Source organism: Cheilinus undulatus, linkage group 1, assembly GCF_018320785.1.
Source record: "Cheilinus undulatus linkage group 1, ASM1832078v1, whole genome shotgun sequence".
NCBI classification, from domain to species: Eukaryota; Metazoa; Chordata; class Actinopteri; order Labriformes; family Labridae; genus Cheilinus; species Cheilinus undulatus.
In genome coordinates, this window is record NC_054865.1 from 24,938,780 (window position 1) to 24,965,128 (window position 26,349).

The 26,349-nt window shown below is 37.8% G+C and overlaps 2 protein-coding genes across 2 annotated transcripts; one reads left to right on the forward strand and one right to left on the reverse strand.

Moving 5' to 3' along the window:
- Positions 1–7,555: 7,555 nt before the first annotated feature.
- Positions 7,556–13,468, reverse strand: ddias (DNA damage-induced apoptosis suppressor). Its single transcript, XM_041805976.1, has 5 exons — positions 13,198–13,468; positions 12,489–12,650; positions 12,097–12,205; positions 10,346–10,659; positions 7,556–10,181 (listed from the first exon to the last, which is right to left on the reverse strand). Exons 1-5 carry the CDS (start codon positions 13,317–13,319, stop codon positions 8,423–8,425), a joined length of 2,466 nt encoding a protein of 821 aa, XP_041661910.1. The 5' UTR covers positions 13,320–13,468; the 3' UTR covers positions 7,556–8,422.
- Positions 13,469–18,110: 4,642 nt separating this feature from the next.
- Positions 18,111–25,815, forward strand: LOC121509929. Its single transcript, XM_041787735.1, has 10 exons — positions 18,111–18,271; positions 18,361–18,431; positions 18,511–18,619; positions 19,125–19,276; positions 19,384–19,526; positions 19,647–19,809; positions 21,067–21,160; positions 21,259–21,337; positions 22,060–22,130; positions 23,251–25,815. The coding sequence occupies exons 1-10, from the start codon at positions 18,237–18,239 to the stop codon at positions 24,173–24,175; spliced, it is 1,842 nt and encodes a 613-aa protein (XP_041643669.1). The 5' UTR covers positions 18,111–18,236; the 3' UTR covers positions 24,176–25,815.
- The last annotated feature ends 534 nt before the right edge of the window (positions 25,816–26,349 follow it).

A 26,349-nucleotide genomic window follows, 5' to 3' on the forward strand; every position in this document is an offset into this window, starting at 1 on the left:
AAAACCTAATAGTCTTGGCTCTTATTTAATGAAATAACTATGCCTTTATTTGGCACAGATGTCAGCCTTTGATTATTTTCAGACAAAACTTGTGAACAATAAAATGAGAAAGACTATAAAAATGTAAATTTATACCAGAAAGAACATTAGCTGTGTATAAACAAAACTACAAATCACTCATTTGATGTTGTTTTGTAAGAAACCATCAATGCCAGCCTGCTACATTGTGGGAAAGAGAGACATCCCTGTTAATATTGCTAATGAGTGCATTGATGGCCTATTGAGCTGTGTAAGCATGCTAAATGTCTTCAGCTCTTTAAAGCATATGCTATAATATAACTTTTCAAGCATTTAATTACATCAACAAGCAGCAGAGTAGCCGTCCTGTCTCTCACTGGGGTTTAAATTTCTATGCAGATGACTCTGATTTTTTATTCTGTGGATATACACACATATGAATCTTAAACTGATGTACAACCCTCTCTCACACTGGTGAACAGTCTAGCAGTATTTTGTCTTTTGTAGACAGCAGTTCTTTGTAACCTTTTGCAGCTTTTTCTTATTTTTGATCAGCAAATGTATCATCAAAGCCTCTAACTGAGACCTATTTACAGTATATTTGTAAAACATGAGGCAAAAATGTGTGACTTAAAGGGATGGGGCCTTAAATTGGCACTCTGATACATAGTTTTAGAGTGTTTTACCGTTCGCTACCTTTGTTTCTGTGTAATGTTGCTCACCTGTGGGCAGGGAAGACCCTACCGGTGTTTAGTCTCTGTACGACCACACAGTCACAGAACTGAGCTTGCTGTCTTTGGAGATTCAGACTTGCTAGAAGTTGTAGTGCATGGCTGTTCATCTTCTGGACACAAGCTGTCATCTGCAGGATTAGAATAACAGTCAATAGAAATTGTTACTACTTGAAGGCAGGTTTCAAAAGGACACTTATACTGAATGTGAACAGATTTGAATGTTTGTCTGGTGGATTTACAGTCTGTACATTTAACAGTAGTGTTAAGACTTAGCATGGAAAGAATGCTGCTCATTGTAGAAGCACAAGAAATCTTTTAGAACTAATGATTTGAACTATAAAGAGTTACTGAATGCAAAGGCTTAGCACTTGTCTTTACAGTTTAATCACTTTTGCTAGACAGTTAATGTAAATATAAAATGTTGTAAAACAGATAAATATAAGCATTGAAAAACAACCAATGGCCAGTTTAATTATTGAACTTGTACATGATGATTCCAACTTCAGTTAAGTAAAACAAATAATAACAGCAGTACTGACTGCTTCATCGTCTAAATAACACTTAAAAAAAAGTTCTCTTACCTCTGTTTTATACTTATATAAGTATGAAGTCCAACAAATCCTGTGGTGTAAACTTTATGGTCTACCAGCACATCTTTCTGGTGGATAAATAGAGAAAAGAACCTCAATGGCAGCTATATAGTCAGTCTACTATCCACGCACAGGGTCTCATGTGGAAAACAATCACACGCTTTCGTATTGGGAGCTCAGCGTGACGTTAAAAGACAGGTGCTTATAAGGAACCCTGGCATCCAACGTCAGACTTTCCATGGCCTGTTTTGGAGCGGGAACTGAGACCAGCCCACAGAGGATCAGCACAAGACTACAGAAATGAGGCAGCTAGACGTGCTAGACGTATTGCAATCACTTTTCAAAAGGATGGAACTAAGGAGGTCCTTTTTCTCAAATATGCAGACATGTACTGATTCAAAATAGTCTTTGTGGAAGAAACATGCATATCACAGTGGCTGTCATCCATATATGTTATAACATATAGTCTGATTCCTCAAAATAATCTTCGTTTTGGTCTCTACTGTAGGGAACTCATGGGTCACGTAAGCTTGGTTTGAAGGTGCAGCAGTGCACCAAGTATAACATTGTGACAAGTGAGATGCATTTACTTCCTTGCACTATTGAGGTGTATTTGAGCAAGGCACCATACTCCCAGCTGCTCTGGTGATCTTTTGTGGGCAGCCCCTTACCCTGATATTTCTCTGTCAGTGCATGTCCATATGGATCCTACATATGCATATATGTCTGTGTTCCTGGCAGCTCAATAACAGAGTATACTTTGAGATAAATAATTTATGTTCTCCTTTACTTGTTTTCTTTTTTAAATGCACTATTAGAACTGCAGATACACAAATGAATACCTGTCCTCAAATAAGAAACATCAGTACATGGGTCAAACTAAAGCTGCTAATAAAGCACATTTTGTCCCAGTTTGCCATCTATTAGTTCACAATTTAGTCCTGTACTGCACTTACAAGAATTTCATTCAAGCATTGTACATACACTAAAGAAATGAGTCAAGCATCAAAACAATTCTATCTCTTTTACTTCTATAAAGGGAAGCCTGCCCATTGCACTGATTTTGAACCGCCCCCTCTATGATGCTTTGTTGACAACTCCATACTGGGCTATTTCTCCACCCTCACACACCATGTGCTTGTCATGCTTTCTATCTCTGCAGGGTTCTAATGTTACAACTACCTGTAGTGGTTCATGTACACTGGAAACTGTGCAATGGAAATACTTCTTTACCACACATGATCAGTTAGTGGAGCATTTACAATTAATCAACAGTCTCAGTAAAAGTTGCTCTGTCTTACAATCTATGCTGTAATGAAACTTAGCACAAGCAAGCAAGGAGACGGTTTTCAATTCCATGTATCCCTTCTTTAAAGAATATTCCCTCCATGTGTCTCTCTTTCCTGCTCTGTTTTCTTTATCTGGTAATCAGCTGGTATGGGCGCCTGCTCACTTAAGTTCTGAGCGAATCCCATCTTGCCATGACCTCTCTTATCCAATCTACTGCTGTCATATTTTAAAATCTGTTTTTCTCTCCTCTGCAGTTAGTCTGTTGTGTCAGTGCAACTGCTGCAACTCTCCTTCACCCCAGTAACCTCTAATACCCACTATCAGTGTCCAGGTCCAGCTCCTCTGTGCCATCCTGCATCCCTTCATCGCTGCTTCCAAATCATCTCACTGGTGTCCAGGTTAAGCATCCCCGAAGTCCACTTCTCAACTTATCCTACTCCTACCCTCACCACCCCCAGTGTCTAGACTCCATAGGGGCTTATCCTATCCTGCTGTCATCCTCATTACTCCTACAAGTACATAAAAATGTCATAATGGGGTCAGTCAGCCAAAAACGTTTCACATTTCCAAACATTTCTACACTTGTAAAATGATTGTTAACTCGTGTTAAATCTCTCCAGATTGAAAGCTTCTTTTTGAAACTAGGTATGCATTTTACTTACTCCTGTCTAAATTTTTATTTTCACATTTATGCTGCAGAACAAAGAGAATACTTAACAATAAAGTGTAAACTATCATAGATTGTCAAGAAATTCTGCTTTAATATAAGCAGAACTGACACTTGCATACAGACAGACACAAAACACCACGTGCTGGAAAGATAGTGGCTTATAGTATTTCCATTCACTGGGTGCTCTGTGACATAGGTCACGGACTGTACTGTACTGACTGCATGCAACAGAGAGAGGATCTCCCTTGGCACCCAGCGGTGAGTATGTCACGTAGTGCTGCTATATTTATAAACATAAAAAGGAGAAGGCCAAATCTACAAAAGGAAATTAATTTTAAAAACAATGTTGATAGAGCTTATGAACTTCAAGTGATTTTCTATTATTTAGAATGCAGGACTTTTGTTACAACTCAGAAATAAAGTTCAAAGTTCAAATAATAATATAAAATAAAATCAAATATAAAATAATTTAAAAAATCTATTTTTATTTTTTATTATAATATATAAAATACAAAAATATATACCTATTATTTATAAAAATAAAATAAAATAAAAAATCAGCAATTTAGTCTGAAAGCTGATTGAAGTGTTTTGCATGCCCCTATTTTGCCAAATCACAGTATGTATTTAAGATAAGCATGTGTAAAATCTGATGCCCCATGCTATTTCAAAACACTTTTTGTCATTTCTTTGAACTTGTGGGTTTCTCTTTCTCAACATAACCTTTACTTTACTATGAGGCAAAGGTTAGGTGGCAGTGGACCACACTCAGTGATCTACGCTCCCTGCCAGCTACAGCCAGGGCCCAGAGGCATTATGTTTTGGGTTGTCCTTCTGTTTCTCCAACCAGGACACTCTTGAACTGGAAATTTCTTTGCAGGATTTCCTTTAAATGTTGCACAAATGTCCACCATGACTCATAGTTGAACTTATTAGATTTAGAGGTCAAAGGCCAAAAGTCAAGGTCACAGAGTCTCATGTTCATCCCTTGCTTGTGACCATGATCAAGTAATAAAGCTGTGAGGGATTTTTGTCAAATTTTGCACAAATATCCACTCTAGCTGGAGGATAAATTTCACACAATTTGGAGGAACAGATACAAGTTAAAAAAAAAAACCACACCGGCCCTTTCTCTTGACTAACCACTTTACTTTCTGTCCAGCCATTGTTTGTGTCATGATCCTGCTGCAGTATGAATTCATTAACACAAAGATAACAACCAGAGAGTGTGGCTTGCTCATGGCGTGCTCAGTTAAAGGGGATATATTGTGCAAAAATCCCTTTTCAGGCTTTTCTAACCAAAATGTGTGCCCTTGGCCTGTCCACAATCACCCAAGTACCAGAAAAATCCATTCCCTCTACTGCCTCTCTTTCTTCACTTCTCAAAAAATGTGTTCTGAAACAAGCCATTCTTAGATTTTCTCCTCATTATGTCATGTGGGGAGTCAACCCCCCCCCCCCCCCCTCCCCCCCCAACACACACACACACACTTGGAAGAAAGTTCCACCGTCCTCTCCTGATCTTCTTCTCAGCTGCCAGCTGAGAGGAGAATAGGGAGAGCTACATCCATTAAGCCACATCCATTTCCTGAGAGGGGCAGAGTCGGGGTGGTGTCAGACAGCTCAGTAACATTTAAAGCCACAGAGAGAGAAACAGCTTGTTCTGAGCAGGGCTGAAACAGAGGGTTTTTAGACATATAAAAATCTTATACAGGAGTGTTTTTTCAGCAACAAACTTCACATGCATGTTTTGGGGACCTCTGAGACCAATATAAACTTACCTTAAAAGGGTTAAATGTGACCTTTAAGTGTATAGGTGTTCAACTCCAGTGAAAGCAAATACTGATGACTCAATATTGTTTCCATTCATACATTTTAAATCATGATTTTTGGTCTGTAGGCCATTTTGTCTGATTAAATACTGTAAAATTCTGAGAGAATTTAGAACTGAGAATCTGTTAAGAAGCTTTACTTTTTCTTACAGTTCTATATCCTTATTTACAGATTCGGTTTCAGTGATGGAGTTAGTTCTCAGGAATATAGTGGGTAACTAAGTTTGATGTACTGTTTTAATGTTTTTTGATACAACTGATTCAGCTCACCTCCATTGGAAACATTAAACTAGTCACGATATGATGGTGAATACTCCCTTCATTGGCTTAAATGTCAATCTGACATTTGAATACTGGCTATAACTCCAGCAAGCCACTGATGAGTAAAATCCACCTAAATTGCATCTAAAAGCTGGTTTTAACAGAAGCAATACAACTAGAGCAAATCTGCCTGTTTGTAAAGAGACCTTCGGTTTGCAAGAGTCCAGTTAGTCAAAACCAAACTTTAAAAGGTATTGAGATGCAAAGGGAAAGCCAAATTAAATTAGTAAATGTCAGAATTTTGGCTGCATTTGTCTTAAAATCAAATAAAACAAAAAAGAAATGTACAGGACTGTGCTCTGAATTTCAAGAATATATAAACTGACAGTGCCTGACACTCAAGGTTATATCTACTTTTTTATTCTTGAGGCATCTGAAGCTGAAAATTCTCTGGCACAGTCACACCAAACATGAAAACGACAGCAATGCAACAGCACACCAAGTACAGCTGTCACTTATGTGCTGTAGCACTTCAAACACAGAGAACAGGGTGAACCCTCTAACATGAAGACATCAAGGGGAATCAACAGTCACATCAGATTTAGGAGGCTCATATCACTGGATTATTTTGTCAGTCTGCTGTTGGGATTTTTCTCTATTAACAGAGGAGGAAAAAATACCTTGAGATTTCAGCTTTTCTTATAATAGTAACTTTCATTATGTATTGTAGATATATCAAAGTGCATTTTAGTACATTAAATGTTAAAAATCTGCTTTAACCCAGTATGTCAGGTATCTCTTCAGTTACATTAATATTTAACATGAAGGAGATAAAAATCCTTTCCTTTAATAAGAAAACTAAAAATCTTCATTAATATACAGTAAAAACAATCAAACAAATCGTGTGCTATCTTAGTCCCATACACTTCATACCATACCCAGTTGACAACATACTGCACCAACCCTGCAGCTAAATACACCCTGGTTATGGTACAAAGCTCCAGCTGTTCACTTCTTGTCCCAGTTCCATTTTTAAACATGTAACACCATCTTCGTCTTGCTCTCCCATACTCACACTTGCAGAACGTTGTAGTCATGATATCTGGTGACTGCTATTCTGAGCACTACACAAGCAAGACAGTGTGACCACTCATCATTATATTAGCACCTCTGCAGAAACATACAGTAGCAGGTCAGAGGCATTAGAAGTGCCGCCAATAGAAGTACCAGGCAGCACTTAAGAGTAGCACAGAGTGATTGGCCTTGAGGTTATGGGTCATAAACACATAACCAAGGTGTAATGTTCTTTTCTGATTTTTGGCAGGGCACCTTTAGCCTAACCTCAGCCTCTCTAACAGGATTTCCTGATACTGATATAAGTTTTCTATAAATAAAAGTCAAAAAGTTGAGCATTTTAATACAAGCCTTATCCATCATATACTTATGGTACTGAAAAAAACTTCACTACATCACCCAATTCTTGGCTTCTCTTCATCAATCTCCTATTAGTTTTGGATTTTATGGGACTTAGAGCTACACTTGATGAACAAAAGCATTGGGCCGCCTGCTCATTACACTTGCATGATCTGTAATGGCACTGTATTTAAATACATGTACTGTTGCACTGCCTTTGTGGCTGAATAGACTCCACTCTTCTTGGCAGGCCATTTATGCCCATTTAGAGAGATTTTTACCTCCGCCAAGGTGGTTATGTGATCGGGTGGGTTTGTTAGTTTGTTAGCAACATAACTCAAAAAGTTGTGGACGGATTTTGATTAAATTTTCAGGAAATGGCACAAATGGCATAAGGAAAAACTGATTAGAATTTAGGAGTGATCTGGATCACCGTCTGGATTCAGGAATTTTTTAAGGATTCTGTTCTATTGGGAGAAAGGGCTAATGGCGGAGGTCTGCGCTGTTACCACTTTACACCAGGAGATGGCAGACATGAGTAACTTCAATTACAGCAGCATTTTGGGTGTGTTTCTATTCAAAGTTTTGGAGTTTATGAGTTTGAAAGACGCATGCCCGATTGAGGAGCTGAGTCAGAGCGTAACAGAGAGAAAGAGGGGTAATTGTAGCGAGAATACTCACAATGCTGGGAGGAATAGAGGAATATTCACCCTCTGCCATGACTTCCAGCCATCCAGTGAGACCATGGGTGAGACTGTCAGTGCATCTGCACCAGCAGACAATGCTTCCGCCATGACAGTCCTTCTGTAGCGAAGCTAATGCTTTACCTCGCCGCGTTACCACCCCACGGGGAGGAAGTCCTCGCGAATGCCGAGGGGAGGGGCACATGGGGATGGATCCAGGAATTTTTTTAAGGATTCTGTACTACTGTGAAATACGGCTAATGGTTGAGGTCTGCGCTCTCCGAGTGCTTTTCTAGTTTATATTCTGCCCTGTAAAAAAACTCTCTTATTTAATTCAACACCTAGATATACTAGATGCCAGCATTAAATTGATTGGACACTACAGATAAAAATTAGTGACCACCCTCACTCTCATTCTACATTATTCTGCTGATGTTAGTAAACAGGGTTGGTACTGGTGTTAAATACATGCATTTTTGCATGTATACTTGTTTCATCTGACTGTGATTTATCTCCTGAAGCATGATAATTTGGGGGTGGTTCATGTCTGCTTGATAATGTTAAAGTTCTGTGCTGTTCTGTGGTGCCAGGATGATATCCCAGAATATTTGGCTGATTCTCTCTTAATGTGTCTGAATAATACCATGAGCAATGGGATGGTAAATGACCTAACAGGAAAATAAGATATTCATTCATTCATTTATGCAAACAGCAGAGTACACAGATAATCCTTTAGGTTTTTTCTTGTGTTTAATGTACTGTGTGTGCGGTTACTGTGATCCAGCAGGACTAGACCAATAGTACTGCCAAAGAAAAAAGCAGAATGACAGTGAATGACAGAAATAAGCCTATTATAATTTGTTTCCAGCATGACATTAATTTATAAACTAAAATTCTTTGGTTAAATATAAAGTCCAAGCACTGTAGTTCCTCACACCGAGTCAGAGAACAGATCTCTAGACCAATCACACGCTCCATTCTCACTATCAGATCCATCCATTGCCCCCTTATCTAAAGTTTCACTGTCAGCGTTTCCTGTTTGAACCAGACCTCTCTGAGTGGACTTAACAGTTTGATCCATCAGTGATATTTTGCAATCCCTTCTGTCTCTTAGCAGCTCTCCATAAGTCTGACTCGAACTACTGCTGCTGTATTCAGTCTGACCTTTTCGTTGCTTCTCACTCAAAAGTGACTTTGCAACAGGAGTAGGAGGAACAAAAAGTGAGTTATCATTATCACACAGAGCCACATCATGGTTACATGAATGTTTCTGCCTTCCTGGTGACCCTGTGTCTGGCGCCCATCTCTGGTCTCTCAGACGATTTTTATGCTTCACAAATCTCCTCTTTGAATTGAATCTGTACCTGCTGAATGTTGTACTCCTCTCCAGGTTTTCTTTTGTTGACTCATCGCCACACTGGTGCACTTGATTCACACCAACACCCTCTGATTTATAAGAGGGGATTTTGGTTTTTATTTTACTGCCCAGTTCAGACTGATTTCTAAAATGAGAACTGAAATCTTGGCTGTGAGTCTGTGAAATGAACTCCCCAAATGTCGAGGTTCTGTATGAGGGGTCAGGTGTCCCTGTCAATGCAACTAATTTTACAATGGGGGTTGACTGAGAAGGAGGGACAAAGTCAAGATCTAGTGTCCCAGGTGGAAGGAAGTTGTCATCATTACTGCATATGTTGCTTTTCAGCTTCTGTCTGACAGGTGTTAAATCAGTCATCTCTCTCCTCAGGCACTGCTTCTTTGGCATGTACAGCTCCGTACAAGCTTCTGTGGTCACCCTGACAGTTTCTGTGTTTGTTTTAAGCATGCTTGTGTTCTTGTCCATCATTGGTGGGCTACTGAACAAGTCTGCTGAACAATCATAGACGTCTCCTTGAAGCTGCTCTTCTTCACTCTCCAAAAAAGAAGGAAAAGACTTTTCATCCTCCTGAAGAAGAATGGTTCCGACTTGACTCTTGTTCACACATTCAGCAGGTTCTTTACATACTTGTTCTGATAAATCAAGACTGTCTGCTTCACTCAGTCCTGGAGTATCGATTAAATCCATAAATGTGTTGACCTTTTTCTGTGTGAAACTCTGACAAACAGACTCTGATTCAACTGATAAGTTCTTATCTTGTGATCCAAGTTCCAGGCTGTTTTTTGTTGTTTCTTCCTGGTTTTGTACGTTCAGATCTGCCTTTGATTCACTGACATTAATACAGTCTTTGTTTTCCTCACCCAAAAACTCTGTGAGACTTTCAGAGAAAGGCAAATTCTCCCAAGCCAAGGAGTCTGATAAATGTGTCTTGGTAAGATTTCTGAGGGAGCACCTCCTCTTACTGGAGCTGTTGTTATTGTTGTTAGATGGTGAAAGACTGAACAATGACTCCTGGATGGAGGTCTGCCCAGCTGCTTCATTAACAGATGAGTATTTGGCAAACGATGGACTACTGCATGAGTGGCACTGTAAAGAACGAAGAGGTGATGATCCTCTTTCCTCTGCAATTTTAAGATGCTTCAGGTTGTCTCTCTCTGTTTGATTTTGTGTGTTCTTTTTGTTTGTTTGTCTAAGGCGATCTTCTCCTCTGTCCTGGGAGTTGCAGCTTTCTTCTTGTTCTGCTGACGATGTAATGAGCCCCAGTGATTGCTGCCATGGAGGGGTGGGAGTAAGGGTGCAGTCCTGGTACTGTGATCTGGTTTTAAAGGCAAAGAGATATAACATAAAAACACAAGCGAATTACACTAAAAACCACAGCTTTTTGCACCTGTAAATGTAGTCAAATTGCTGTAAAACAATTTAAACACGGGGTTCTTCTAAACCATTAGAAGGCCCCTATTTAACTTTTTATCTTATTACCTTTGCAGTGGTAGACTTATACAACTTGCTGTAGATGGTGAAGTGCTGTCAAAACTGCTGGGTGGTGAAGGATGAAGACACAGCAGCAGGGGTGTTTCAGGGGGTCTGGAGGGTTTGTGCAGATCAGTAGAGCCCTGCTCATACTCTGAAGCTTTCTGTAAAAGGATCTCATAATAACTGACCACTGTGCAGCCTGCGAGGCCTAAAGCTTTGGGGAGGATCATCTGGCTGGCGATTAACTGGACTGTCTCTCTACTGCTGGAGCTATTCACAATGGGCCGTCGTAACCAGGGCTCAGGTTCAGTTTCAGTCACCTGAAGGACACAAACAAGACCAGGAAGGAAGGAGAACGATTTGTAAGACAACTCAAATTTCATAAAAACACACAGAAGACTACAACTGGATTTATTTGATCCTCTTCTTTTCCACTGAGTAGCACAGCAGAAATTTTGCAACAGTAATAATTTCAAGTATTCACTCATATGAAATAGTGATAACTGAATGCTCTTATCCAGATTACTCGATATGTGTTAACCTTTAAGATTGAAAAATGTAATATCTTTAGATAATATATCTTATCAATTTTCTGGTATATTTTTATACTGTGTATTCAACAGATATAGTGAATTTATGTGTCCTGCCTTAACAATAGAAGATGCTTATTTAAAGGTAAGAAATAACCTGCTGCACACAAATGACTTAACAGTGACTTTATTATGAGCAAACCATTAGTTTCACCTGTGGCTTCTTCGGCATAATCAAACAGACATACACTGGTGTGCGTAATACAAAAGGTCAAATTAAAAAAAATATATGAGGCTGACATGGCGACTTTGATATAGCTTAATTTTAGTGTGTTAAAGTTAGTACAACCAACCTGATGTAGTGGTTGTACTGGTGTGATTAGAATTAAATATACTTATTGAAAAAAAGAGAAGAGAAATGTTGGCATCTCATCTTTACATTAAGGCACATAACAAGAGGAAACTGCAGGAAGCTGCCAAACTTCACAGAAGTGTTGGTGCTTGAAAATGATCAGCAATAATGCTTTATAAATCAGGCCCTTAGACAGAGCAGATAGAGAAGAAGAGGAGTGCTCTTATTGGCCGCTGTCATCCTGTTTCACTATTGCACCTAGTGCTCAAACTAAAAGGTACAGTACAGCCAAGTGTCATGGTCTACTGTGGGCCATATTTCATTTCATTTCTAGAATTTGCTACAGGCCAATTAAAACAGACCGAGGGCCACATTAGGCCCCTGGGCCATAGTTGAGTAAAAACACATAATTAGGAATGCAAGACACAAGTGATACAGCTGTGTATACCTGTCTGATTATGCTAGGTGAACCTGAAGAAGCTACAGGTGAAACACATTGTTTACTTATCATTAAAGCACAGTTAAATTATTTTTTTATGTGCCGCAGATTATTTCTCTCATTTGTTTACCTTGCTCCTGCAACTGACTGGCACTTGGGAACCTGAGCTGTGTATGGAGATCTCTGTTATGCAGATTTGTTTCTTCTCCAGTGTTAATGTACTTTATTTTTAATAGATATTTAAAGGTCCTCTGCAATGGTCGCCATGCTTTATGCATCAATGTTTTTAAAGGGTGGTGCCAATAAAGTCTGTCTCTCTATACCTGTCTTCCTGTCTATGTCTCAGTCAGTCCATCTTCAAATTTGTATTTTCAAATGGAAGTAAATGTCAGTATATATACAAGCCAAACCAAAGTTATGCCATGTGTTGCTGTACCTTTATACCAAAGATGAAACGTCTGCCAATGAAACAGTCTTGGACAGCTGTGACCAACAATGTAGATCTAGTTGATGCTTCAACTGGTCCTTCCATGTTGTTCAACAACCTATATATTGGAAACACAAAAACACATTTTTGTAAGATTTAACTTCCCTGGCAAAGAGAGAGAGAGAGAGAAAAACCACATTGAACTTCATAAATGCACAGAACTTCACACTTGTGACTTGGACGTTATATCCATTCAACAGTCATCCTCTCCTGTTACTAAAGCTTACATTTCAGCAGCTTTATACTTAATAATAAATCTTAATAATAAATGGACAATTCTCTCATAGCCAAGGCCAGATGCCAACAAGGGAAAAGTAAAGGGACTAGAAGTGAATGCTTACCTTTGTAAGCCAGTTGCGTGAATGCCAAAGAACGGATTCAAGCAGGTTCCAAATACTGTCACTCCAAATATGCATGTTTCTCTGGTCACTTTCAGTGAGAGGCGGTATCTGTAATCGACATTTTCCCTCAGACAGACATAGCCACACTTGGAGCATCGACATCTGTATAAGAGAGGCAGAGAAGACAAATTATTTTCTTTCTTTCTTTACTTATTCATTCATAGTTCTTCTTCAGATGTCTATTTCTAACTCTCTTTACTGCTTTCATTTGTTTACTTTATTAACTATCATTACTACTATTATGTACCATTATGCCTTGATGGGCTGCTGTCGTCTTCTTTTAATATTTGCTTTACTGTGTTAACTCTTATAAGAGTTACTTATCATATATTTTTAAATCCTTTAATTTAAATGTATTCTGATTGATCTTTTTCTTTGCAATTTCTTGTCTTAATTATTGTGTTTAACAATACAGTATTAATGTCTATCAAATTATTTTCCCTCCAATGCATTGTCTGTCAAAGTACTCTATAAACATTTGTTTTTAAATTAACTTAATTATTATTGTTTTACAATTAATATTAATACAACAACTAATACGTCCACTTTATAAATCATTAAGTGAAGCCCCCGGAAGTAGTGTTACGGACTGATTTAACGTTAGTCGTAAAACTTTCATTAGTCTCGGGCTGGCACCTTGCCTTTTTACCTTGTCGTGTTCTTCAGTTCAACTTGAATCCTGGAGAAACATCCTTTACAGGACGGATAAAACACACAGGAGTCTTGCAGTGATAAAACCACACAGTCCACCAGAGCTGGTCTCACAGACATTAGTCTTCAAACAAGAGCTACAGTCTACAGTCACTTCTCACAATATTTGCGGTTGGTGTTTTAACTACAAAAGCACGGCAGCAACTTTCATATTTAACGATAAAAGAGTAACATTAAAGAAAAATATGATAAAACGTGTAACGTTTTTGGATGCCTGAAACACATATGAAACTAGGAACCTAAACTTCTTCGCATTGTTATGATCCGTGTCAGCAAGGCAGTCCGCAGTTACCATACTGCACCCTGCTGGACTGGATGTACTACATGAGATTTAAATGGGAAACACGTTTTTATCAATATACAGTACTGTGGATGTGAACCACTTTATTTTACCATTTTAAGTTATATCTCATGTTCATATGTGTTTTCTTCATTTAGAGTAATAGAAGAAAAACTGTCTAATGACATAGGATTAAAAAGAAGAAAACATTTTCTAGTTTTCACTTTGACGCTATAACTTTTATTTTTGCCCCACTACATTTTACCAACTAGAACTTTTAAATTTAATAGCTTGGTGAGTGAAAATAACAAAACTTAAATGATAAAGATTGATAAAATCAATTCATGATTTTTTTTTTGTTTATTTAAATGCATTTTATTACTTCATTATTCAGTTCACATGAGTTTTTATCACCTCTCTTTTTTATTATTCAATTTTGTTACTTTCATCCTTCATGTCGCCAGAGTGTGCTGGCGCCTGAGTCCAGCAAAGCTGTCAAGAAACTTTTCAGTACTTTTTGTACTTTTTTTAACATGATGTTGATGCATAGATGCATACTTAAAAAACAAACACATACTGTATGTCAGCAGAGGAAAACTACCTCACATAATTGCAGATGTGTCCCCCTCTGCTTCAACTCCAATTGATACAACTTGGCCCTGAGCTTCCACTGCCTGGATAACAAGTTCAACAAAGGTATGCAGTAATTGTAAAGAAATAGACCAGCTGTAGTTCAGCATTAAATCATATTAGGGTGCACCATATTACATTTTTTGCTGATTTCCAAATATGCAGATATTTACAAATTATATGTTAGCCAATACTTGTACTGATCTGACATATCGTGAATGTAAGTCAGATTTTAAACCTTAGAGCACACTTGAAGGTTTAAGGCTGAACAAAGACTCAAACTTCAGTCCTTTAAACTCTACTGCAGAGACTACTTAGTGGATTTGGTCCAATTTACAGCTGGGACATGTGTTGTGAATACTGGCGAAAAATTTAATTTCTGCTGATAATTAATTGTATTAGCCAATACTTGCTGATACTGATATCATACCATCACTAAAAACTTAAGTTCTTTGAGTACGGATTAAGTCAAAGAGGATAAAAAAAGAAACATATGTCAGCTGGGGTTGGTCACAACCCTATTTGTACACTCTGCTGATATCAGCTTTAAATATCAGAAATTTTAATCTCTACCAGTACTGTTAATTAACTTTGTAGGTAATACCTGCCAGTATATCATGCCAATGATATTGTACATCCCTTGCATTTGACAACAGAATTGAAAGTCCCCTTAAAACAGGTTCTTCAAAACCAGCAGGAAGCTGCCAGCCACAAAAATATTGTCTCCACCCACATGATCCAGAGAAAATGTTTAATCATGGTCTGATTACTGACACCTCTGTGAATGTATATTAACTTCATGTGTTTTATCTCTTTATAGGAAAGGGATGAGTCCTTCAACAATTACAAACAACCTCCTGTACATTGTCTAAACTGTAGAATACTTTGAAAACATTTCGGTACTGAAACACATTTTTTAATTTTGTTTTGCAGGTTAGCCAGTGTGCAACTTATTGCTTCCATTTTTGGCTGACCGCTGAGGTTAGCCATACACATGGGTCTGTATGTGTCTGACTGACTGACTGACTGACTGACTGAGTAACTGAGTGACGATACTTTCAGAGCCTATTCTTTGTTGGAATCTGTCATCTCATCAATAAGTACTTGTTTGCAATATTGAGTTTTAAAGGCAATAACAAAAAATGGCCTAAGCCAGAAGCTCCAACTATAGAAGAATGGTACAATGTAATTTATGAAATAAACTATGTAATGGAATGAATCATCCTTTCATTGCAGCTTCAGAAGAACAAATTTAAAGAATTGTGGGAAAATGGAAAATCTACATCCTCTCTAAATGACCTTTTTTGGTTTAAACATATTTATTTTATGGACACCTGTATGATTTTTCCCCTGTATTATAACACAAGAGGCATCCCATTCTCTAATGTTAAAAATTGTAATTTTTTGCCTTTTTCCCCTCCTTCTTTTCCCTCTTTCTTCCTGCTTATATTTTTCCTTTTTTGTCTCTATTTTTTCATGTACCTCATTTCATTAAGATATGGTTGGAAATTATATTAAAAACTTAAAAGAGGGATCATGCTGGAAGTCATTTTGCCGGTCATTATATTATTGTCTATTATGTGTGATTCCAAATAAAATGTTAAAGAATCCTAAAAACCCTTAATTCAAAATTAAAACGTGAATCAAATCAGAAGTGGAATAAAACAGAACAATGATTGTGTAATACTACCAGTCTTAAAATTATAAAGTACAACATAAAAGCCAGACTGTATAAATGAGTTTGGCTTGCATTTAAAAATCCCAATATTCTCAGCACCTCTCGGCTCCTCTGGAAGGCTGTTCCACCGTCTCAGGGCGTAACAGCTGAAAGAAAAATCACCAAGCTTTTTAGTTCTGCTCTGGAACGGTCAAGAAAGAACAACCAGAGGATCTGAGGGCTGTCCTGGTCAAGGTTATAATAGTTTAGGATTTTTCATGAGTTTCTATTTGTTTTAACTTTCTCTGTTTGATTTCAGTTTAGTTTTTATTAGTTTTGACTGCTGGTTTGTTAGGTAAGTTTTAATTTTGCAAAAATACTTCGTTTTGTTTAGTTTTTATTAGTTTTGGGGTTACTTTTAGTATTTTACAGATATACGGGGCAGAGTCATACATTTTAAAAAACATATTCAAACAGAGTACTCTTCACTTAGTTGTTTTCTTTTTTTGGTAAAGCTTAGTTTTTATTTACTTTCAGTTAACTAAATTGATTTTTGAATTTTAGTGTTAGTTATTTAGTTAGTTCCAGTTAACTATAACAACCTTGGTCCTGAAAGGTCATGTAGTGCTTGAACTAATGAAAGAGTTTTAAAATCAATCAAAAAAAATAAAATCAGGCAACCAGTGTAGGGACCTTAAAGTTGGTGTAATCTGGACTTCATCAGTACTTGCGCTGCAAAATTGAGAGTGATTTTCAAAGTCAGGAAAAAACGAACTAGGTAGAAATAAAAGTGATAAAATAAGATATGAAAATAACTTCATATCATATCTGGCAGCTGTTGTGTCTAAATTTCTAATGAGTTGATCCACTGATGTAGAGCAAGAATTCAGTGACAGTCACTGAACTGCCAGCTTCTTTTCAGCTGCAGTCTCTGGGCCAAGGAGGCAAAAAGTCAAACAGGATTTGGATGATGTTCCTAACTGAGTGAAGTGCTCAGCTTTAAACACAATTTTGGCCACTGCTGAGAGACTGCATCTGGAATAAGTCTTTCTTGAATTTCAGTATAGAATGTTCTGGGGATTATGTAATTTACATTTTAAAATGATTCAAAATCAACTAGAATTGAATGATTGCCTGTTTTCTAATGTGTATTTCGTTCCAAAGTTTTTCTTCTTTTGATCATCTAATGGCATTTTGGTCAATCATCAAACCAAAGACATCAGTGATATGGGGTATGAAGGCGAGACTTAAGCTACACACGTCAACACATGAGTGTGGCTCGGCAGCTAAGGTCAACCTCGACAGCATCTCTTTTGTCCAGGCCTTTAACCCCTGGTAATACATCTTACCTTACTGCCCACCCAAACAGTTCCCTAGACTGAGTTTACTCCCCACATCCATGCATTAGTCCACCCTAAAGATGTGGACTTTATTATTCAACAGATTATGTTCAGATTCCCCTGTTATGCAAGGACATCCAGAGCTTGACCTGGGATGTGTCAATGGTCAATCCTTCTTCCTACCCAATGGTCCCCTAAGGTGGGGAGAAGGAGAAAAACTGTTTGACAACACAGCCTGACCCTGCTGCTCATGTACAGCTGTGATGCACCAGTTCAACAGAGGCTGACTCCTTCAGAAAAAAATGAAACAGAACACATTTTAGCTGTTTAGTCGCTTTATATCAGGTCTATCAGGGAGAATATGTTTTGGTCATTTCTGGGTAAACAAGAAGTCATGTTTTCATCTTTAAATCTGTTGTTTTTATTATGTAATCTGCAGATGAGCAAACCCAGTGTAAAAAATAGTTGGTTTACTTGGGTGACTTAGTCCATTCATTCGTCAGGGAACTAAAGCACAGTTTTATGATACCTGATATAAATTCTACATGTCAGATAGAAGTGTGATGGGTCTGATTTGTTGCTGTTATTTGTCTCATCACCCCATGCTTTTCCAGCCACCTAAAACGCAAAGTGCCAAATCAAACATTCTTTACTAAGATTTACGTCACAAAAGTTAAGCGCTTTATGACCTTTACAAATGCTCTTCCTATGATAATAAATGTTGATCACATGCCCTTGAAACTAAGTAAGCATAAACTGTGTTTTAATAACCTCACTTATTGCTGGACAGTGAGACCATGAAAACGCGGTTAAATACATAGTTGTGTCGGAGAGCGTACTGTTTTATGTAGCTATGCTATTTGAATACTGCTGCCGTCAACACTGTTGTGTGTTGGGTTGAAACGCCCTCCTTCCTCGGAGTTAGTGGCGCACATTTCCAGTAAGCAGAAGCTTCCCATATCAGGAAGAGCGTGAGACCCTGTAGAGTAAATACGCAGCAGACTGTATTCACTTTCAGTCAGAGTGGGCCGTAACTGAGTTGAACTGGGATCTTGTTTTCGAAGGAAACTATGGAAATAATTAGTTTCGGGATGGGACTGAAGAGGTATCCGATATTCTTTGATACTACAGGCCCTATATCACCTTATTTGTCGTTTGAAAGTTAAGTGAATCAACTTTTGTCTCTGCTTTCAGGTGTCGTGTCGTTCGCAACACTTTCATCCTGCTGGTTTTGGGGAATATTGCGACTGTAACATGCATTTATGGTACGTACAGCAAAGTGTACAGGCTTCAACTCGATATTAGCAATTTTTTTTAAGTTTTTGTATTTTCTGTATTCCTCAGGCCAAAGTCTTGACTGTACCAACGACTTTGAGGAGTTCATGTTTTGCAACTTTGAAGGGGAAAACTGTACCGAATACAGTATGACTCTTGTGAACGACAGCTGGTATGGGTATGTTGGTCTTTATGGTTTCATTACATAGCTTACCGTGTGGACAACAGAAATCGTACCTAAAATTCAGATTGTTTGCTGAATTCAGTTGAGTTTCCATTATCATTTGGCATTAAAACCAGCTGAGCCTAGTCTAAAAAGCCAGCGATTTGTTGCCTAACATATTGGCTCCCAAGATTTTCGGTCCATGATGACAAAGGACCCTCACTGTCCCTGGAGTGGTTTAAGCTTAAAATGTTGGACACAGCCAGGCACACTCCCTCTGATATCACATAATGATTATGGTTTAATTTCAATTTGAACCAATTTGTCTGTATAATATGTGGTTAATATATCCAAAGTGTTCTTAAAGGACTTTCTAAAAAGTCTGGGAGATGCACCTCTGCCAAAGCTGCATTTAATTTACTCTTTAAATTATCCTTTGGTTTTTTTGGAGGCAGGTCTTGTCCCCTAACTGTGGGATCTGCTGGTCTAACATTCAGAATATGCTTTTTCTGTTCCACAGGGAGAAGGGCTGTGTTTTCAAGCAGTGTGACAACGGACAGTGCTGCTGCTCTGTCCAAATGCCTTATTTCATTTCAGGGGAAACTTTTAATGCAAGAATTTGGAAAGGAAGCGAAAACATTGAGTCAAAAACCATCAGCGTCACAGACAGCGGTATGTTGATAAGAAATACACTCCTCCAAAATGTGAATATCATCTTCAGCATGTTTAGGTGGATAGAAATGTTTAAAGTTTCCCTCTTTAATTCTTTTTTTCTACAGTAAAGCCCAAAATCCCAACAATCACCTCAATCACCAAATCCATGGGGAACTTTAAAGTTGTTTGGTTGACAAACGTGAAGAGTATTCTTAATAAAAGTCTGACTGCTCAAGTGACTTATCATGTAAAAGGATCCACAAAAAAGGTATGAGTATAGTCATAAGCTTTGTACAACACTTTGTTTGATCCAGACCTGTGTATCTGATTATGTTAGGTTGTGGTTTAAGTTAATAAAATGTCTGATCCTGTCTTTCCCCTCCCTTAGGAGTCTGTATGGGTTAACCAAACTGCAGATGGTGGAAAAAACTCCTATGAAATACAAGGGCGACTCTTGAAGCCATGGACAACATACGTAGTCAGTGTGAGAAGCTACACGGACTGGAGTGAAAAGCTCAGTGACAGTAGTAAGGAAAGGGAATTTACAACCTGTAAGTGTCTTAATTACTGCTTTTTTGTTACTTTTCATGCACAACACATTTATTAATTTGTTTAAATGTTAGTTAATATCAAATGTTAGATATTCATATAAGACAGCCCTGTACAGAGTTGTGAAAGTGACCTATCCTCATGGGAAAAGCAGATGATTTTAGTTAATCAGTGTAAGAAAGATTCACAAGACAAATATTTTAGCTGTTGAAGAAGAGTGGTCAGCTGTGCCAGAACTCTGCCATAGGAATAGTGCATAAAATATTGGGAGTTTTAAGTCTAAAGGCTCCTGATGTCTCTGATTCAAAAGCTTAACCATTTTGTTGTCTTATTTGTATTCCAAACTGGATTTTTAACAGATATCCACATGAAATGAAACTTATGTATTTAGTAAACATGACATTTGACCAATAGCAGCTCTTGAGAACTGTGACGTGTATGCTTATTTATTGAAATTGTTTGAGTACTTTGATGCTGCAGTTAGTATTTTTTATGTCATGTATTATTCCTTTAAGAAGAAATATATTTTAAAAACAAAACCAGCCAACATATTTTCAAACAGGCAAGACTTGTGCAGCATTTTGAAACATTTTATTGGTTTGGTGTATTTTTTGCTCTCAAATCAGGAATACTGCCCCAAATCAGCGATGTGTTTTAAGATATCATTTAAAAAAAAAAAAAACTGCCAGGAATTTGCTTTTCATAGTTTTATGTGTTCTGGTTAAAATTGCATGTAATCTGGAGGTATTTCCTCAAATGCTGTACAATGTTGTAGTAAAACTACTCTTTGTCATCACAGCCCTCCATATTTGGCCTCACACTTTGCCAAATTATTGCCATAAATGGGGAAGCATTTCCTCACGTTGTACATGCACATGGTGGAAACAATTACCATAATGACGCTTTTATCGTCTGCGCACTGTTTTATCAAAGCCTTTATGAATCCATTAGCTGAAGTGGACTCACATTTCTCTCTCCTTCCTCTTTCTTGCTCCGCCATTACTTAGACAACCTCATCAACCACATTTTCTACTGTGACAGTCTGTTAAGATGCTTTATCATACCATTTTCATTCTGGCTTTATTTGTGTCTGAGCTAAAGTCCCTTTCTTTCCTATTTAAGGAAAATTTCCTACGTGTTCTTTGTTATGCCTTTGGGAACACAGGGGTTAAATATTTGGTTTAGTGTGTAGTTTGTCTCTCTAGTATTTATAATTTGCACTAAAACAACCTAAATAACTTCCTACACGTTTTCCACAGCGATGTCCTCAAATATTCTTTTCTTGGCCACCATCATCACCCTCTGTGTGGCTGCAGTCCTCATCAGCGGTGCTATATTTGGCTGTTACATAAAGTAAGTAATGCCAATAACAGTACATCATATGAAAGGCCTATTAATTAATTAATTAATTAATTAATTTTATGCCAACTTATTCTTGTGTTTGTTTTCAGACTCAGATCAAAATGGCGGGACACACTGGAAAAATGTCCAAATCCAAAACTTCCTGATATGCATCCATCTGAGCAAAAGGTGAGGCTAATGTGAAAATTTGGAGTTGTCCAGAAATCCCAAACATGCTGCGACGATTGCGGTTTTCTTAATTACCCTTAAAAGTTACAATTTGAAAGATTCTTACAAAGCACTTGTACTTTTATTTTGAACATTGCACTCCCCTGTAAAGGGATTTTCATTGTTTGTAGCTGGGCACAATTTTCTTCCACTGAAACAATAGACAGGGTTCCTGTAGATCCTTGAAAAGTCTTATTTGCCCATATGAAGTTTAAGGTCTTAAAACGTCTGATTTTTCCTAGTGAGTGATCTTACATTTTAGAAGGTACTAAGACATGCTTCCAGTCAGCTTACATGATTTTTAACATCTTCCTCCACAAATGTTGCATAGTTATTTACCAGAATTCAGGGAATTCAGTGTTGGGTGATCTAAATTAATTGTATTAAATTGTTCACTTGCTCGTTTATTTAGGGAGATTATTTACTTTTGCTTCACTGTAAACAGACGAATCAGTTTTGCTTGTGTTCTGCTTGTGACAGAGTAGCTCTTAATTGTTTATTGTAGAGGCATTAAGCTTCATGTCCTGTTACCACCAGTAACTATGGGTTTCACCATCAAACCAAGGCTGATATGTCAGTGATCATGAAACCGAAACTTTTCCAGATATTTAAGAAACATTTTCCCTATGGTTGTAACATTTCAGATAAGTCATTTTGATATTTCTCCTTTCTTTGTGTTGCAGTTCTTGAAGCCTGTACCGCCAGTCTTCTCCTCTATGTATGTTGAGCCTCTCTCAGATGACAGCAGACTGTGGTAAGAATCAAAAATAAATATATTTTTCATGACGTATGTATGCTACTGCCCACCTGGCAGGGAAGAATCAGTAGTTGCCCGTTTCAGTTGCCACCAGTTTTAGATATTTGTATCTAAATATATTATAGATATTTGTATCTGTCATATGTATATTGAACAAAAAAACTCACTAGATATCTGCATTTTGAGTCAGTTTGAGCTTATGAACTCACCAGGAGGCCGCCATGATTTGGTCCGCACTGGTAGTGTGACATCACATTGCTTCTCAGCGTACTATGTCTTAACCAACTGTTTTCACCCAGTATTAGGACTGCATGTCACATGCTGATAAGCATGTCGCATGCACAGACAATTGTAAGATTTGAGGCCTTTTCCATTTTTTCCACGCACCATGAGTGGGTATTGGTCAAAACAGACAGGAAAATGATAGAGCCACATTGACCTTGTTGTAGCAAATATGTACGTCGACAATGGTAGAATATGTTTGCAATCTGTTTCTTGATGAACCAGATGAAGGCCAGGAGCTAAATGTGTCTGTTTAATAAAGTTGTTTTCTATTTATGAAGCTCTCTGCTTCCACACCGGTACAATATTTTGCAGGTAAAGATAAACATAGTACAAAAACGCTTCCAGTTTGTGCTTTTCAAAGTAAAAGCCCACTGTATCATTTCTTTGGAGAAACTCCCTTCATTAGTACATACTACTTTTACTACTACTTTACATACTACTTTTATAGACCGAAACATGGTGAGTTTATAAGCTCAAATTTACTCAAAATGCAGATATCAAGTGAGTTTTCTTTTTCAGTAAACATATGAGAGATACAAATATCTATTCAGTAAAATAAATTTGTCTGATCATGTCAGGTTCCCTTGAATATTTTCAACTAAACACAGTTCTTGTTCGGATGTACGAATCTATTTTTAAATAATTTGAAGACAAGCCAGAAAGAAAACCCAGAGAGGAGGAGACTGTGGGTTAATGTCTGCTGTCCTCTTGGGAACAAAATAACATGTTTCTCCTGATTCATCCATGTAATATTTTGTTAACCTGAAAGAATACTTCCTTCAAGAATTTCCTTGTGATTTTAAGTTTGAGGTGACCATTTCTCCATATTTAGGTTTAAAGATCCACCGATAGACTCCAGTGATGGGAGCCTTCAACAAAGCAGTGGAATTGGCACTGGCTCCTCTTGTCTCAGCTACGCCAACACAGAACCTCCGGACATAATAAGTGAAGTTCAGGATGCCATCAGGAAAGCCCTCTCTAACGTCATCCCCACATCACCTTTGACCACTGGCCTACTGACAGACTTTCCCCAAGACAGCAGTCTGCTCTGTGCTCCTTACAACCTTTCTGATGTCCAAGATGAGGACATGAGCTCCGGGTCATCTGCATTCCTAAATAGAACCTACTCCATCATCATTCCTGGCGGCCCAGCTCAGACTATGACGGACATCTCTGAGGTCCAGAATAAAATGCCCTGCGAGACTGCGTACCATCCAAGTGAGGGTGCCACCGTGATCTCTACTTACCAACAGGCAGCACCATGTCCGGTCATCACTTTGCCTTCCTCTTCGATACCCACTGACATTTCCTATCAGCCGTGCAACACAGACTCAGGGACATATTCATTTCAAGACTCGAGTCTGTCCTCCGTCTCCAGTGGAACAAACACAACTCCATCATGTGATCCTGTATCCAGAGATGAAGCTGCATGTGAGGGTTTTGAAAATGGAAAAATTGATGCCAAGGCCATTGTTTGTGATGAAAATCCCTGCTACGTCTCTGTGCCTGCAGAGTCACACAGCGTCCCTGCAGTGGATTACAACTACCAGCCATTTCAAAACCTAGTGGAGCCAAGCGTTTTCATTTCAGACGTGAAAGGTGGTGAGAAAGAGGAGCATTGCAACCATCTTGAGGACCCTTACATCAAGACACCTCAAACAGTCTTAAACTCTGAGCTACAGAGACCTCTTCTGTCCCTGATCTCAGCTGATCAGTCCATGCCAATAATCACAGAGAGCGGCTACCAGTGCTTGTAGAGCTACTGTTTTTTTAAGCACTCGTTTTTTGTTTTTTTGAGTTTCTTTGAAATCAGGGAATGTGAAATATGAAAGGGAGTGGATAATGCTGATTGTTGCATGGCTCAGGTTTGTGTTTCAGTTTACTTTAAAGCAGCAGAGGAGGAGAGAAAATTAAACTCAAGGTTCTTTTTAGTGTAGTGGAGGCCATGCCGTGGACCACATGAACTGTGTGAGTTTGAGTGTGTTTGATCTTGAAACTATTGCTGCCATTCTTGGCCAGGTCTCCCTTGAAAAAGAGATCTTTGATCTCAGTGGGACTAACCTGGTTAAATAAGGTTAAATAAATAAATGCGTGGCTCACTCAGTGCAGCCTGCAAGTGTAATATATAAAATATAACATTTCTAATTTTGAGTCCTGATGTCAAGTTTTTTGCATCAATAGATGATTTTTTTATAAAGACTAACCAGTAAATGTTTTGTTTAATGTATTGAAAAAGCAGCTTATATTCTGTTAAGCCCATCAAATAAACATTACTCATTACATTCAAGTCTAAAACTACAAATGTTGGTTTAAGAGATTGTAATGACAGCTATACAATAAAGTTGTCCCTTTTTATGGTTGTAGGTTAATATCGTTATTAAACTAAGAATTTTCTTCATTTCCTAATAAAATTTGGTGGTGAGAATGAAATTTATGCAGCAATTTCAGAAACCAAACTTGCCCATCAAAGTTTTCTCGGCTGTTACAGATCATCTCATCACACATCATGACCTTAAAGCATAAAGTGTTTACATTGTTATACTGCTGTTGTAAACATTACAAAATTGTCTGTTATTTTTATTATGACTATTATTACATTCCCATTATGTATTTTTGTCATAGCATCTTTTTTGCAGGTTTATGCTAATTTTTCTTGCTGCAGTGTTTGAAAGGATCACCTATAATGTTTAGCACCTTAAGATGTTTGAATCCTTAAAAACCTTGAGGCTGTGTTTGATTATTTTTTGATCGACTTTTCTTTACTGATAATAGAAATATTCTATGTAAAGTTCCTGTCATTGACAAAATGTGCTTGCTTCATGCCAAGTTGTAATGGTTAAAATGTGCCAGCTACAGACATGCTTTTGTTTTTCACTTTTACATAAGGTTGTGTGAGATAGTTTATCTTCCATATTCAAATGAGAGTTTTCTTTTTACCTTAATGGCTGCCTAAGGCTGAGAAACATATCCCCTGAGATCATGTTTAAATATCTGGCCAATTTTGGTGGTACAATTTAATACGAAGGATATTTTTGTACCAAATTTGGCCATTAGTTCTGAGTCTTGTGAAAAAAGACGTGAGAAGTGACAAAATGCTGCTTCTTTATACAGCCAATCAGCTGTCTTTTGGATCAGTTGCTATCTAAGGTTGTGTAATTACTTCCTCATATCTTTTCTCTGGAACTGCTGATGCGCTTCCACAGAGAAACGTCAGCTCACTTGGTCAACTGTTATGATCAGACAAAACTCACACACATCTAAACAAAAAAAAAGTGTTGAGAAACTGATAGGAAATGATAAAACTGAGGAGCTTATTTTCAGCAGAAAATGGTTTGATTTAATCATGTTGCATTAATAAATGTGTCCCATGTACTTAATGTTCATGTGATCAAATGTATATTTTTTGTCCTTTTATGTGCTTCTTTTTTAATATGCTACTTTTTTGAATTGCCCCATTGGGGACAATAAAGTTCTTGAAGTTGTGACCTGTGGGGGTTCCTCAGTAATGTTTGCATCCAAGCTGCTGGGTGGTAAACATTGCCTACCTGCCAAATACAAGCATTTATTTTAATTTATTTAAAATGTACTGTTATGAGTAAAGAAAGCTTAGAAACTCTTGTCTAGAACACTAAACAGAGCTGTATACAGAAAAAGCCTGTTTGGCAAATAAGCTGGACCTTAAATACCACTTCTTATTCAAACAGAACAACATTAACGAAACAGCTTTCTATCGTTGTATTTTGTCAAAGACTTCACAGAAAGACAAGCACGAGTTTTTCATATTCTGAGGAAAGCGGGTGTGAGGTTATGTAAAGAAAAGTAGGCAGGTTACCACATACAAAGCAACATTTGTCACGCAGTCTTGACCTCTGCCTCCACCTGGTGGTATAAACAGAGCTGACACCATTAAAAAATTCCATCAACCTAAAAA